This window comes from Oryx dammah, unplaced genomic scaffold (genome assembly GCF_014754425.2).
Source record: "Oryx dammah isolate SB20612 unplaced genomic scaffold, SCBI_Odam_1.1 HiC_scaffold_21, whole genome shotgun sequence".
NCBI classification, from domain to species: Eukaryota; Metazoa; Chordata; class Mammalia; order Artiodactyla; family Bovidae; genus Oryx; species Oryx dammah.
In genome coordinates this window covers 73,147,797-73,164,278 of record NW_024070205.1, presented here as the reverse complement: position 1 = coordinate 73,164,278, position 16,482 = coordinate 73,147,797, and the positions used below count along the sequence as shown (strand labels likewise).

Sequence of the window (16,482 nt, the reverse complement as noted above, 5' to 3'; positions counted from 1 at the left end):
GCTAACATCTGCTGGATCATTGAAAAAGCAAGAGAGTTCCAGAAAAAAAAAAAATTTACATCTGCCTTATTGACTACGCCAAAGCCTTTGTATGGATCACAACAAACTGTGTACAATTCTGAAAGAGATGGGAATACCAGACCACCTTACCTGACTCCTGAGAAATCTGTATGCCGGTCAAGAAGCCACAGTTAGAACTGGACATGGAACAACAGACTGGTTTCAAATTGGCAAAGAAGTACATCAAAGCTGTGTATTGTCACCCTGCTTATTTAACTTCTATGCATAGCACATCATGTGAAATTCTGGGCTGGAAGAAGCCCAAGCTGGAATCAAGATTGCTGGGAGAAATATCAATAACCTCAGATATGCAGATGATACCACCTTATGGGAGAAAGTGAAGAAGATTTAAAGAGCCTCTGGATGAAAGTAAAAGAGGAGAGTGAAAAAGCTGGCTTAAAGCTCAACATTGAGAAAACTAATATCATCTGATCCCATCACTTCATGGCAAATAGATGGGCAAAGAATGGAAAACGAGAGACTATTTTTTGAGGCTCCAAAATCACTGTTGATGGTGACTGAAGCCACAAAATTAAAAGCTCCTTGGAAGAAAAGCTATTACCAACCTAGACAGCATATTGAAAAGCAGAGACATTTGGCCAACAAAGGTCCATCGAGTCAAGCTATGGTTTTCCCTATAGTCATGTATGGATGTGGGAGTTGGACTATAAAGACGGCTGAGCACCAAAGAATTGATGCTTTTGAACTGTGGTGTTGGAGAAAACTCTTGAGAGTCCCTTGAACTGCAAGGAGATCCAACCAGTCTATCCTGAAGGAAATCAGTCCTGATTCATTGGAAGGACTGATGCTGAAACTCCAATATTTTGGCCACCTGATGCGAAGAACTGACCCATTTGAAAGACCCTGATGCTGGGAGAGACTGAAGGCAAGAGGATAAGGGGATGATAGTGGATGAGATGGTTGGATGGCATCATCGACTCGATGGACATGAGTTTGAGTCATCCCCAGGAGTTGGTAATGGACAGGGAAGCCTGGTGTGCTACAGTCCATGGGGTCGCAAAGAGTCGGACACGATTGAGAGACTGAACTGAACTGAAGAGCTATTTTATTCCTAGGAATACACTAAACTAGATTTTCATGTATGGTAATATTTTATAGTCATATGTGTTTTTTTCATAATTAAAAATGGAAATAAATTCAATGTCTGTCAACTATTGAATGGATTGAAATTTGTGTATATTTCTACATTTCAACATCACACCAATGCCACAAAATGGTGAAGAAACAAATGATAGCAATCACACGAAATAAGAAGACATCAACTGTTACAAAATTATTTCATCTACATAATATTCAAGAACAAACATATATAAGAGGGATGTGTACATAGACCTTTAAAAACTATGAAGGAAGTGCAAAAATATAATTACCATAAATATTTTTTTTTTTTTTTAATTTATTTATTTATTTTTAATTTTTACTTTACAATTCTGTATTGGTTTTGGCATAGATTGACATGAATCCACCACAGGTGTACATGAGTTCCCAAACATGAACCCCCCTCCCACCCCCCTCCCCACAACATCTCTCTGGGTTATCCCCGCGCGTCAGCCCCAAGCGTGTCATATCCTGCATCAGACATAGACTGGCATTTCGATTCTTACATGTTATTATACCATAAATATTAAAATAATGTTTTCTTCTGGAAGAAAGGAAGGGGTATTAATCCAAAAGAGACCCAAGGGTATGTTGGGGGTGCTCAGAAAGCTCTATTTGTTTCCATGGGCAGTTATAATTGTTTTTAATACAGCACACATATTTTATTCACTCATATACTTCACAATAAAGGTATTATGTAATAGAATCTGCCTATACCATATGATTCTTATTTTCTGAAAAAGTAATTTATTAACAATATGACATATAAAGAAAGGAATAGATACAATTAATAATGAAGCTAATGTCTACTTATTATAATTGATAATCTTTTCAAAACTTCATGCTACTTAATTTAGATATAACTACTCTCGTTATTAGGATGATTTCATTAGTATATGCTCAACACATTACTTAAAAAATGGCAAAGTCAAAGATACTTCTCACCATATTTATTTGTTGATATTATTTTCATTGCTGAACTTTGTTTCTTAGTTGGTTTTATAATAATGGTCTAACATTCTATTCTAGAATTTCTTTTCATAAAGACAAGGGGAAAAAATAATCTACTGAGCTGGATCCCATTTTGAAAACTTTCCACATTTCATAGAACAGAAAGTTCACATGAAAATTCATTTTTCTGTAATATATAACGCTTATGTGGGCTTTCATACGCACTAGTTTTTCCTTGACGTTTTTGCAAATATGTGGCACATTTGTTAAGGAACTTTTATGAGTCCACATTAGTTTCAATTTGCAAAATTTAAGTAAACATAGTTTCTCTCCACTAGATGGTGTGAACACCCTGCCATAAAACAACACAAAATGCCTGTACCTCTACCTACCAGCGCCCCCTCCCTCTCCCCAAGAAGCCCGAGCTTTTGGTTTCACTTTTTCAAATTAAAGATCTTTTTATTTATAACATGAAAATTTTGTGTTTAATTACAGGATAATTCCACTTTCTAAATTCAGATCCACTTCATGGCATTCAGGTTACCGGAAAAATTAATCTGTCAAATTCCAAATGTAGATGGCAGCATCACGAGTGGAGCACCAATTTTCACTAATATACTAACATTCTGACGAATTTAGTTCCTATCCTTTCCTTATGCTCATGCAAGGAAAAAGTAAAATTTTCTTATCCATTAACTTATTCAGTTTAAATGATTTTTATTAAAGCTATGCAGTTACACAAAGAATATTTATCCCTCTGTTACTTGCTTTGAACAACCAGACATGAAAGACATGAATATATCACTTTCATAAAATCTTCCTACTAGTTTCTCACAATATTTACTCTATGTAGACATATTTACTATAAAAAGAGTTCTCATATTGATTATACTTCAAATGATACTAAAGCCTCTGGTGCTTTTTCCATGAACTTTTTTTTTTTTTTAATTTTTCTTTTAGTAGATGAATCATTTACTTGAATGAGTTCAGGACTCTGAAAGGATAAATTTTAAATTTTATACTTAACCACTAAGGTACAGCCATTGTGGAAAACAGTTTAGCTGTTCCCTAAAAAGTTAAACTGTTAACATATGATTCAGCAATTCCCAGGTGACGCTAGTGTAAAGAACCCAGTGCAGGAGCCAGTACAGGAGACGCAAGAGGCATGGGTTCGATTCCTGGGTCAAGAAGATCTTCTGAATAAGGGCATGGCAACACCCCCCCCCCAGCCCGGCCCTGTATTCTTGCTTGGAAAATCCCATGGACAGAGGAGCCTAGAGGGCTACAGTCCATTGGGTCACAAACAGTTGGACACAATTGCATTAACTTAGCACACAAAGTGTGCTAAAGTGGTTATGAATGGTCAGCAACTTAACTCCTAGGTATGGACCCAAAAGAAATGAAAGCAGGGACATGAAGAGATACTTGCATACCAATACTCAAAGGAGCACAAGAGTCAAACAATGGAAACATCCCAGTGTCCATCAATAGACAAATGGATAAACAAAATATAGCAGATATACAATGGAATATTACTCAGCCTTATAAATGAAGGATACTTTGATACTTGCAACAACATGGCTAAATCTTGAAGACATTATGCTAACTGAAAACACACAGACACATCCAAGAACTTTAAATGGCATCTCTTGTCTCCATAAGAAAAAGATATTACCATCAACTACACTGTTTTTTCATCTTTCCACTGCCATCTCTAAAATGTTAGTTCTGATTACCATCATCTGTCAGCTTGATGATAACTCAACCTGCTAACTAGTCCCCAAGCTCCCTTCTTACATTAGCATCAGAGCCACAAGTGATTTTTGCAAATTTGGTCATGTCACTTCTGGGATTAAAATTCCCCTGACTTCTCCTTGTGTTTCTTCCCCTTGGCTTTAGAATCTGTATTTGGCTCTTGTCATTCTCTGATTTCATCTTATCACCTCCATCATTTATTCGAAATGCCAAAGCCACCATAGTTTGATTGTTTATATTTAGTTGAACATCTCAGATGAATTTTTTCCCTTAGGCCTTTTGCACATGTTGTTTCACTCCTCAGTCTCTTTAACCTCAGGCACTTGGTGATTAGCTGTCTCATCTTTCAGGCTCTATTCATATGTTGTTTCCTCCAAGGGATCCACTTATCTCTAGGCTCCAAGACCCACTGGACACCCCACTACCCCTTCTGTGTGATGTTCCCTCAGCCCCTGTTTCACTTTCTTCACAACATAATTCATGATTCAGAGTTATGTTTATGTTTACTAGAATTTCATCTGTCCTCCTATCAAAATGTAACTTCCCAGAGAATAAGGACTATCACAACAATTGTGGGGATACATATGAAAAGAGAAAGGGGAGAAAATAGCACACACGATGCTCAATTTTACCCATATTATTTAGACAAGTTCAATTGATTAAAGAATTAGAAATATGGGAAGTGATTGGATTCCTCTGGCTTTATAGGGCTACTTTTAGTCCTTTGAGTACACATTTGAATCTTCTTAAAATCAATATCCTCCTTGTCACCCCTCACCTGGTTAAGTCCTATTCAACTGTCAGAACCTACCCATGATGTCATCACAACTCTGATATATTTCCCTCTCCTCATTGCACTTCTTACAAACCAATTCCTCAACCCCACCCTACTCCATTCTTTCATTCCAGTCTGAGTATATTGCCTTCCCTAAGTGATCCTATAGTGTTTTCATTTATCTCTATCAAAATATATGATAAAATAAATATATTAGCGATATATAATAATCATTGCTTTTTTTTCCTCCCAAGTAGGAGGTGCTTGGAAAGTGTTTATTGTCATAGTGCCTGGTATTTAGCAATCACTCAAAAAAAAGATTATTGAATGAACAAAAGAATGAATGAATAAATGCCAAGCTAACCCAGAGACTTTCCATTTTATCTGAAGATTATGGATAACCTGCAAAATGTCAAACTGGATGAAGCACAAGCTGGAATCCATATTGCAGGAAGAAATATCAATAACCTCAGATATGCAGCTAACATCACTATTAAGGCAGAAAGTGAAGAGGAATTAAAGAGCCTCTTGATAAAGTGAAAGAGGAGAGTGAAAAAGCTGGCTTCAAATTCAACATTCAAAAACTGAAGATTATGGCATCTGATTCCATCACTTCATGGGAAATAGATGGAAAAAATGGAAAAAAATGACAGAGTTTATTTTCTTGGGCTTCAAAATCACTGCAGATGGTGACCGCAGCCATGAAATTAAAAGACGTTTGCTCCTTGATAGAAAAGCTAAGACAAACCTAGACAGCTTATTAAAAAGCAGAGACATTACTTCACCAACAAAGATCCATCTAGTCAAAGCTATGGTTTTTCCAGTAGTCATGTATGGATGTGAGAGTTGAGCCATAAAGAAAGTTGAGTGCCAAAGAATTGATGCTTTTGAATTGCAATGTTGGAGAAGACTCTTGAGAGTTCCTTGGACAACAAGGTCAAACCAGTCAATCCTAAAGGAAATCAATCCTGAATATTCATTGGAAGGACTGATGTTGTAGCTGAAGCTCCAATACCTTGGCTACCTGATGTGAAGAACTGACTCCTCAGAAAAGACCCTGATGCTGAGAAAGACTGAAGGTAGGAGGAGAAGGGGACGACAGAGTAGAGATGGTTTGATGGCATCACCGACTCGATGGGCAGGAGTTTCAGCAAGATCATTCTGAGCTGGTGATGGACAGGGAAGCCTGGCATGCTGCAGTCCATGGGGTCACAGTCGGACGCGACTGAACTACACTGAACTCAATGGATAACCCGGAGAAAAGGCATCGTAGATGAGAGCAAAAGTAAAAGATAAGACAAGGGTACAAATGTTTAGTGCTCTGTTGCATGAACCCAAAAAATTTAGCATCTGTAAAATTCCATCCACATCTTATTTATGGGTCCTATATTTGAATTTATTTTATACTTTTTGAAGTTCAGAATCATTTTAATTTAGTTCAGAAAACTTTGAAGGAACATTTCGATAATCACTTTTCTATCTATTACATTTCTGGTTAACAAGGTTAAGGGGAAACTTGGCTCTCTCAGTCAAAATGTCAAAACAAATAAAAGTACTCTGTCAGATTTTTTTACTTGTATTATTTTGGGGATTTTTTTCCTGTTCCATTACTTTACTTTCTCTGAACCATTTTTATAATGTTTCCTTTTAGTCTTAAGCTAATATGCAACACTATTTTTTCAGTGACATCATGTCCCTTTTAAGCACCATGTCCTGAGACTGGTTCAAGATGTTAAGAAATGGGTAAAGTGCACATTAGTTAAGTGACCACAGGACAGGTTGCTTGGCAGAATCTCAGGGCAGGCAGGTGGGGATGGTATGTGGGGTGAGAACGGGGAGGAGGAGAGCTGAGAAGAAGGAAACATGGCCAAAAGCGAAGGACTGTCACAGACTGAGGGAATAAAAATGGGTCAACTCAGACTGAGGCTCAAGCCCTAGCCATAAAGGCCCTCAGATACAGAATGCCTCCTTATCTGTGCTTCCACTTGTATTTGAAAACATAGTTCGAGCTAAGAATAATTTTGAAGTGAAGTGAAGTGAAGTTGCTCAGTTGCGTCCGACTCTTTGCAACTCCATGGACTGTAGCTTACCAGGCTCCTCCCTCCATGGGATTCTCCAGGCAAGAGTGCTGGAGTGGGTTGCCATTTCAGCAACACTTAAATAATTTAGTTCTAATTAAAAATTGCGTGCTAAGGCAGTTCAGTTGTGTCCAACTCTGTGTGACCCTATTGGCTATAGCCCTCCAGGCTCTTCTGTCAATGGAATTCTCCAGGCAAGAATACTGGAGTGGGTTGCTATGCCCTCCTCCAGCGGATCTTTCCGACTGAGGGATTTAACCCGCATTTCCTGTCTCCTGCATTGGCAAGCCGGTTCTTTACAACTAGCGCCACTTGGGAAGCCCCTAGTTTAAAATTACGTGCAGGCAAAAGAGTAGAATGTGCATTCCCAGGCTGGACCTAAACTTAAAATCAGCAAGGCTTTCCCTCTCCTGGCCGTCCCGGGGGGCATTTGCTCCACCCTTTGTCAAAGCACCCAGAGAGCACTTCTTCCATCAGATCTTTCTTCCTGGAAACACCTCATCTTCCAAATTGCTTATTCTGTTCTTACCTCCATTCGTTGCTACCCTTTGCCAACTAAAACTGTTGCAGAAAACTTATCAACATGTAATTCACAGTGAATCGTGATGACTAAATTTACCCCAACCCTTACTCACATATGGCCTTCCACATAAATTTCAGACTGGTTGAATTTATGGTATTATTAATATGTACATTTTAAAAGAACAGAAGATATTGACAAAAACTTTTCTATTGCTCTACTTTAAGTCACACCATATAGGTAAACACTCACACTACTAGATCTGAAAATGTGAGATTTTCTGGAGAGGATGGATTCTTACTTATCTATCACGCTAGAATTGAAACACAGAGTTAAGTTTTCTAGATTAGATAACTATATGTGACATTCACATCTATCCTTGTAAAAGAGCAATTGTTATTAATTTATAATTAATTATTATGTCAGTTATTTTTGCATTAACAAGTATTTTTATGAATTTATAATTAATTTTTATGATCACTATCAAATTTTTTACATTAGATTTAACTCTGATTCAAAATCACCTTGTACTTGAAACAGTAAAATATATTTTAAAAAAATGTTCTCCTCTCTGTGTTGGAATAGAATCTCTCTGCTATGTAACATATTTCAGGTCCTGAAAGAATGTTTTTATCCTTTTAACCTCCAGAATTAGAAAACACATATCTTGCCAAGCAACATAGCCATCATGCCTTGGACATGCTTCAGCTATGTTTTGATTTATTTACTTTAATCATCCTGGAATTTGGGGGCCATGGTTGATTTCAAAGTGTATACACTTTTTGGATCTTAAAAGGTCTTCTTGAAAAATTGGTCACAAGATATTCCAGAAGGCAGAAACAATGTGTTATAACTGAGGAACTGTCATTCTAAACTCTGTAAATCTGACCAGATTCTTAGTAGCCTGGGGTGACTCCCCTTGAAGCGACTGACGTTCTTGTTCAACTAAGGATGAAAGTGTAGATAACCTACTGCATTAAAAAGGTACTACTTGGTCTCCAGTATAAAGGGAAAACTAATGGAGAGTTGAGCTTATAAATTCTTCCTGTGGGTTACTATTCCTCTTCAGTAGTGATTAGTATTGTTAAGGAATGTTCACTCCTAACAAGACAAAGACCATGTAGGAAATGCTGAAATGCTCTTATCTAGTTGAGTGAAGCCCATTGTGATAGCAGACACAACTGTCTTTTCTCAGTGTCTCAACTTAGCATTCAGTATTCAATTTAGTATTTCTCAACCTCTCAATTTGTATTCTGTAATTATTTCTACAAAGGAGACAAAAAAAAGAGGCTGGTGTTGAAGTACATGTGTATATTTTTAAATGACTAAGGCCACTCTTTAATAAAATTTCTGTTAGGTATGCTAGACCGATGAAATTGATTGACATTTTGAACTAACAGTTTCAGAAATATTTGGTGAACAAGCAGTAAAAGAGCAGTTCTATACCCACTGAAAAAGTGAAAGTCACTCAGTCATGTCTGACTCTTTGTGACTCCATGGACTTATCCAGGCCAGAATACTGGAGTGGGTAGCCTATCCTTTCTCCAGGGGATCTTTCCAACCCAGGAATTGAACTGGGGTCTCCTGCATTGCAGGCAGATTCTTTACCAACTGAGCTATGAGGGAAGTCCTCATATCCACTGAAAGCTCATGTAATTTTTCTCTACTAGCTTGTGCATTAGGGGTGTTTTTTGTGAAAACCATGAGGCTAACCTAAACATTACTTTAAATACGAAAGCTGTACTTTATCTAGAATGTGACCAGGTTGATAGCCATTCTCACCTTAATGGATACAGTGCTAATGCTCAGTTCATTAGTGGAAACATGTCACATTCAAACATACATCGATGAAACATAAAATACAAATGAAATGAGTCATCTGGAATAAATTAGAGATGCAAAGACTTTAAATCACTGCTACTTAGTTTTTGTCATTTATTCTTTGTAGCAAACAATTTTAATAATAATTCAAATTCCACTTTGTTATCACTGAAACAGTTTAATTAAATTTAGCATCAATCTTTAGCTTTAAACATGAGCTAGAAACAAAACAAATCTTCCCTAGCTTGACAAATGCAGTCGACAGAAACCTCAGCAAACAGGATGTCAATCGGGAAGCACTAAAATATTCTTATTAAAGAAAAGACAGAAACACTTGTGTAAAGGAAAAGATGTTTGGTATTGATAACATTACATTGTTCCAGAACTCTTTGGCAATGTAATTATCTCTTTGTATATTTTGTTGTAATATTAGTTATTATTGTAATATTTTTATGGATAGGGAAATGATTGTATACCTAGTTTAAAAAGTGGCTGAATATAAGGTTTATAAGCTAAAAATCAAGCAATCACATATTAGCATGTATAACAAGAAAAGACTTTATCTTTTAAAAAGTCCTAAACACATTTGAGAAAATCTGAAAAAATTACTAAAGGATATAACTTTAAAAAAAATAACTGCCTTTATTTTCTAGACTGAACCATCCTCAAGAATACGGGTTTTGTTTATTTGCTAATATTCCTCATTGCCTAGAGGTTGACTTGAAATAAGCATTTGATCAAAATTTGTTGACTTAGTGAAAAATGCTGGGAATTCATGAATGATAACTTTAAAAAATGTCAATCAAACATCTATCCCATAATTGGTTACCTATCATGAACCAGAAAACCAAATTTCCTCCACAAAGAAATTTTTTCACCTATGAGGAAAAAGTAATAGAGTTTAATTATCCAGAAATTTTCTTATTGATATAAAGGAAAAAACCCTGCACTCAGATGTACTACTCCTAAAGGCTATTCTTCTAGAATATCTTATATACAACTTTTAAGGGAAAAAAAAACCCTATTGAGCAACTTTTACAAAGGTTGCATATGCGATTTTTTTCAAATTTATATATTTTCATTCTAATGATGCAAGTGGTGTTTGACTCCAAGACTTTTAAGGCCATCCCAGTATCAATTGTAAATGATAAGTAAATTTTTCTTTAGAAAGCTTTAACGTCTCTATCTGAAATAAGTCCAATCATTGTAATATGAAGGCTTTTATTTTCTAATTTATTTTCTTGTTCTGTATATGTTCACATACTTCTTAATACTTTCACATAAGGTGAAAATTTTAAGCAAAAAAAAAAAAGGTAAAATGCATTCTATGATAATTGCAATTATGACATGTTACAGTTTTTGAAAATAATTATTAAAACAGTTTCTAAAATTTTATATTAAATAAAATTATGATGAATGATCAGATATGCCATTCAAATAAGCTGCTTATATTTTTTGACATTGTTCACAATGTCAAAAGTGTCTCACACAGAAGGCCACAGAACAGTAATGAAATCACATCTTCTAGACCAAGTTTTTCATACTGCCATAAAAAGCATATTAGCAAATGTTTTGCAATATAGGAAAAAATAAAAAGCAAAACTCCTACCTTTTGCGACACAAATGGTCCACAACACAAGGCACACGATTTTTGCTGGAAATCTCATTTTGGAGACCCTTCAGGGCACATCTAGCATTGACAGTGCTCACCACTGTGTCAGGTTGTCTCTGCTAAAAACTGAAAAACGCAGGAAACCACTTGCTCCAAAAGGAAGTCGAAACACAGCTTGGGAAATAAAGGGATTGCTAGATGTCCCGCCCATCAGAAACTTTGCAAAGCGAAAGAAAAATCTCAGTCAGGAGCCCCAGCAATGCCAGAGTTTGAACCTGCACTCCCACTGAAAGTCAATGCCGTGACCTGCCCTTGATTTGTTTTTTTAAACCCAGGCTAGTTCTCTGGAAATGTTCAGGTTCTTGGAAAGTGCATAACTGGCAATACTCTCTGCATTTCATAAACCCTCCGAGTAATCAGACCTATCCATATCTACCATCTGTAACCTCAGGAGATTAAAAAATAAATAAATAGAAGCTCTTTCAAATTCATTTACAGAACTTGAGGTTAAGCAATGCTTTCACAATCAAGACCCAGACAACAGGAATAGACTTTGCCAAGAATGCAAGTGCTGGCTGATTTGGAGGCCTGCTTTTCCTGCAGTTCAAGAAATTAATCTCTTAAGGATTTGTTATAAATGTGTGCAAAGCAACAAGCTCACTCTCTTTAGGTACAAAAGAGTTTAATAATTCAAAATTCAAGAAATTGAAATGCTGAATTTTTTAAACTTTGTACTGAAATATAATATACTTAAAGAGACCTAAGCAAATGGTTTGCTGAATATAGAGAAAGTGAAGAAACACATGCTAAGAGAACCAGGTGAAAAACAGCTTCTCAGGAAAACCCCAGCACCCCCCTAACCCCCCCCCAGCCCCATCCTCCCATTCAACACTTTAGTCAACCTCAATCCTGCCCCACTGTACCCTCTCCTGATTTTTGTGCACAGGGGACAAATTTGCCTGGTTTTATATTAATACTGTATATACATCTGGCAATAAGATATTCATCTTTTTGTGCTTGGAGTCCTCCACTGAAAACAATATTTCAATTATTCAACCACACCATTGGGTGTTGCTGTAGATTATCAACTTTTTTTGCTATATGATATTCAATTCTTTGGGTTTCCCTGGGGGCACAGATGGTAAAAAAAAAAAAAAAAAAATCTGCCTGCAATGCAGGAGACCTGGGTTGCATCTCTGGGTCAGGAACATTCTCTGGAGAAGGAAATGGCAACCCACTCCAATATTCCTACCTGGGAAATCCCATGGACAAAAATCCCATGGTGGACTACAGTCCAAGGGGTTACAAAGAGTCTGACATGACTGAGCAACTAACACTTTCATTTTCACTCAGTTCTTTGACTATGCCACATTTTATTTACCTGGAGCCTGTGAGTGGGCATCTAGGTAGATTGTGGTTTGGTGGGAACACACAGAGTGCTGCTATGAACACCATATTATGAGGTTTCAGTAAGCACATGCCCTCATTTCTGATAACTACATACTGAGGAGTGGAATATCAGGACATCATGTATGATTATGTTTGGGTGTAATAGGGATCATTAGACATTTTTCCGAAAAGACTCTATCAGTTGATATTCCCACCAGCAAGTTGTAAGTTTTTCCACACCCTCAACACACCCTCTATCTTTGTAATTTTTGCCCTTCTGGTGAGCATAGAACAATAAACCTTTGTGGCTTTCATACGCATTTTGCTGATAAGGAATGGAGCTGAGTGAATTCATGCCATGAGGAAGCATTTAGCTGAGCTACAGACAATTTAAGCCATTTCTTCAAAGTCAAAAAACATGGTGCTAGAACTAGATATCAAACCCAGTGATCTGATTCCCTGAATTTTATTTTTTATGCATACAGATCTGCCCTTTCAAATTATTTGCTTCCCATAGTATTAAACACTTGTAAATTAAAATAGTATAAAATATTTCCATATGTATTTTAATAAATGCTTCACATTTACCTATTTATCTTATAATTATGTAAACATGAATATTCATTGGAAGGACTAATGCTGAAGCTCCAATACCTTGCCAATTGATGTGAAGAGCCAACTCAATAGAAAAGACCCTGACACTGGGAAAGACCCAGGATAGGAGGAGAAGGGAGTGACAGAGGATGAAACGGTTGGATGGCATCACCAACACAATGGATGTGAGCTTGAACAAACTCTGGGAGATAGTAAAGGACAGAGAAGGCTGGCATGCTGTATTCCATGGAGGTGCAGAGTCAGACATGACTTAGTGACTGAACAACAACAGCAATCACCCTAAAGGCTTTTAATGTATGCACAAACACACACACACATACATACACATTTATGTATGTGTGGATAGAGATTTTACACATTTATGGAGATTTTAAAGTATTTTCAGGGTGATATTCCTTTACAAATTTTTGCTTTATTTGCAGAAGATGAACATAAGATGTCACTCAACTATTCAAGTGAAAATAATGACTTCAAATTAGTTTCAACAATATCTTTTAGATGTATTATTTTCACCATTTTCTCCTTTTTATTTGATTTCAAAGACCTATGCTTAAGGCATTAGTTGACTGCTTTTGTTTTCCTTTTTATTGTCCATCAGTATTTTAAAAAAGCAAATGTTTATTTCAAAGAGATTTAGAAAAACATAAAATTACCAGTGTGATATTATTTCATGACATGAATTTGTTATATGCTATTACATTACCATAGCAAGAACAGACAGTAAATAGTTAACCATTATACTAAAATTAAGCCCCAAACCCTCCTATTTATTCTCATTATTCACATTGACACTTTCTCAACAAATGTGTTCTATATATAGTAAGGCAAAAAGTTAGGCAAAATTTTACAAGACTTAACAGACTCTATTTTTAAAATTAGAAGTAATATCTGCACTCAGTAACAAATCAATATTATGTAACACAAGAGGAAATTTTCCCCAAAGGCTCTATTTGGGTGAGTCTCAAGAGGTCTCCTGAAAGTCCCTTGGACAGCTAGGAGATCAAGCCAGTCAATCTTAAGGGAGATCAACCCTGAATATTCACTGGAAGGACTGATGCTAAAGCTGAAGCTCCAGTATTTTGGTCATTTGATATGAACAGATGACTTACTGGAAAAGTTCCTGATGCTGGGAAAGATCAAGGGCAGAAGGACAAGAGGGCATCACAGGATGAGATGGCTTGACGGCATCACCAAGGCAATGAGCATGAACTTGGGCAAACTCCGGGAGATGGTGAGGGACAGGGAGGGCTGGCATGTTGTGGTCCACATGGTTACAGAGTTGGACACGACTGGGTGACTGAACAACAACAAGGATATTTGGAATACTTGGTTATTAAATTCTAATTTAAGGGAAGAAGACATCCAAGCAAAGACTCTGAGGTATGAGAAGGTATCAAGAGTGTCCTAGAATTATTTTTTTTAATTTATTTTTTATTTTACTTTACAATTCTGTATTGGTTTTGCCATGCATTGACATGAATCCACCACGGGTGTACATGCATTCCCAAACATGAACCCCCCTGCTACCCCCCTCCCCACAACATCTCTCTGGGTCATCCCCACGTACCAGCCCCAAGCATGCCATATCCTGCATCAGACATAGACTGGCAATTCGATTCTTACATGATATTATACATGTTTCAATGCCATCCTCCCAAATCATCTCACCCTCTCCCTCTCCCACTGAGTCCAAAAGTCCGCTATACACGTCTGTGTCTTTTTTGCTGTCCTGCATACAGGGTGTCCTAGAATTAAAAACAATATTAACACCATGTAGTGCTGGTGTAAAGAACCCACCTGCCAATGCAGGAGACATAAGAGATGTGGGTTCAATCTGTGGGCAGGAAGATCACCTGAAGGAGTGCAGGGCAACCCACTCCAGTAGCCTTGCCTGGAGAATTCCGTGGATGGAAGAGCCTGGTGAGCTACAGCCCATAGGGTCACAAAGAGTTGGACATAACTAAAGTCACTTAGTCTCTCAGTCAGTCTCTCCCACCAGCAAGCTTCCATAAACCTCTTATCCTTATCCATCAGAGGGAGAATGGAATAAAAACCACAATTACAGAAAACGAATCAAACTGATCACACGGACCACAGCTTTGTTAATTCAATGGAAGTATGAGCCATGCCATGTAGGGCCACCTAAGATGGACGGATCATGGTGGAGAGCTCTGACAGAAAAAAAAAAAAAAAAACCCGTGATCCATTGGAGAAGGGAATGGCAAACCACTTCAATATTTTTGCCTTGAGAACCCCATGAACAGTATGAAAAAGACAAAAAGATATGACACTGAAAGATGAACTCTCCAGGTTGGTAGGTGCCCAATATGCTACAGGAGAAGAATGGAGAAATAACTCCAGAAAGAAGGAAGACATAGAGCCAAAGCATAAAGAATGTCCAGTTGTGGATGTAACTGATGATGGAAGTAAAGTCCGATGCTGTAAATAGCTAAATTGTATAGGGACCTGGAATGAATCAAGGTGAATTGGAAGTGGTCAAATAGGAGATGGAAAGAGTGAACATTGACATTTTAGGAATCAGCAAACTAAAATGTACTGGAATGGGTGAATTTAATTCAGATGACCATTATATCTACTACTGTGGGCAAGAATCCCTCATAGTCAACAAAAGAGTCTGAAAGGCAGGGTGCAATCTCAAAAATGACAGAATGATCCCTGATCCTTTCCAAGGCAAACCATTCACTATCACAGTAATCCGAGTCTATGACCCAAACACTAATGCTGAAGGAGCTGAAGTAAAATGGTTCTATAAAGACGTACAAGATCTTCTAGAACTAACACTCCAAAAGATGTCCTTTGTATGATAGGGGACTGGAATGCAAAAGTAGGAAGTCAAGAGATACCTAGAGTAACAGACAAATTTGCCCTTGGAACACAAAATGAAGCAGGACAAAGGCTAACACAGTTTTACCAAAAGAATGCACTGGTCATGGAAAACACCCTCTTCCAACAACACAAGAGAAGACTCTAAACATGGACATCACCAGATGGTCAATACCGAAATTAAATTAATTATATTCTTTACAGCCAAAGATGGAGAAGCTCTATCCAGTCAGCAAAAACAAGACCAGGAGCTGACTGTGGCTCAGATAATGAACTCCTTGTTACCAAATTCAGACTTAAATTGAAGAAAGTAGGGAAAACTATGAGACCGTTCAGGTATGACCTAAATCAAATCCCTTACGATTATACAGTGGATGTCACAAATAGATTCAAGGTGTTAGATCTGATAGACAGACTGCCTGAAGAACTATGGATGGAGGTTCATGACATTGTATAAGAAGCAGTGGTCAAGACCATCCCAAGAAAAACAAATCCAAAAAGGCAAAATGGTTGTCTGAGGAGGCCTTATAAATAGCCGAGAAAAGAAGAGAACTAAAAAGGCAAAAAAAGAAAAGGAAAGATATACTCATTTGAATGCAGAGTTCCAAAGAATAGCAAGGAGAGATAAGAAAGTCTTCCTCAGTGATCAATGCAAAGAAATAGAGGAACACAATAGAATGGAAAAGACTAGAGATCTCTTCAAGAAAATTAGAGATATCAAGAGTAAAATTCATGCAAAGACGGGCACAATAAAAGACAGAAACACTCTGGACCTAACAGAAGCAGAAGGTATTAAGAAGAGGTAGCAAGAATACACAGAAGAACTATACAAAAAGCATCCTCATGACCCAGATAACCACAATGCTGTGGTCATTCACCTAGAGCCAGACATCCTGGAATGTGAAGTCAAGCAGACCTTAGACAGTATCAGGATGTACAAAAC

General features: G+C 37.2%; 1 protein-coding gene across 2 annotated transcripts in view; it reads right to left on the bottom strand.

Annotated features, from left to right (window-relative positions):
- Window positions 1–11,114, bottom strand: part of CFH (complement factor H) — a 328,111-nt gene extending 316,997 nt beyond the window's left edge. Inside the window, exon 1 of one of the 2 annotated variants that reach the window (XM_040262905.1) lies at window positions 10,689–11,114. In XM_040262905.1, coding sequence (XP_040118839.1) covers window positions 10,689–10,746 — 58 coding nt within the window. In that variant the 5' untranslated portion in view covers window positions 10,747–11,114. The remainder of the gene's footprint in view (window positions 1–10,688) is intronic. The other variant, XM_040262904.1, reaches the window with a different exon arrangement.
- Window positions 11,115–16,482: the final 5,368 nt, after the last annotated feature.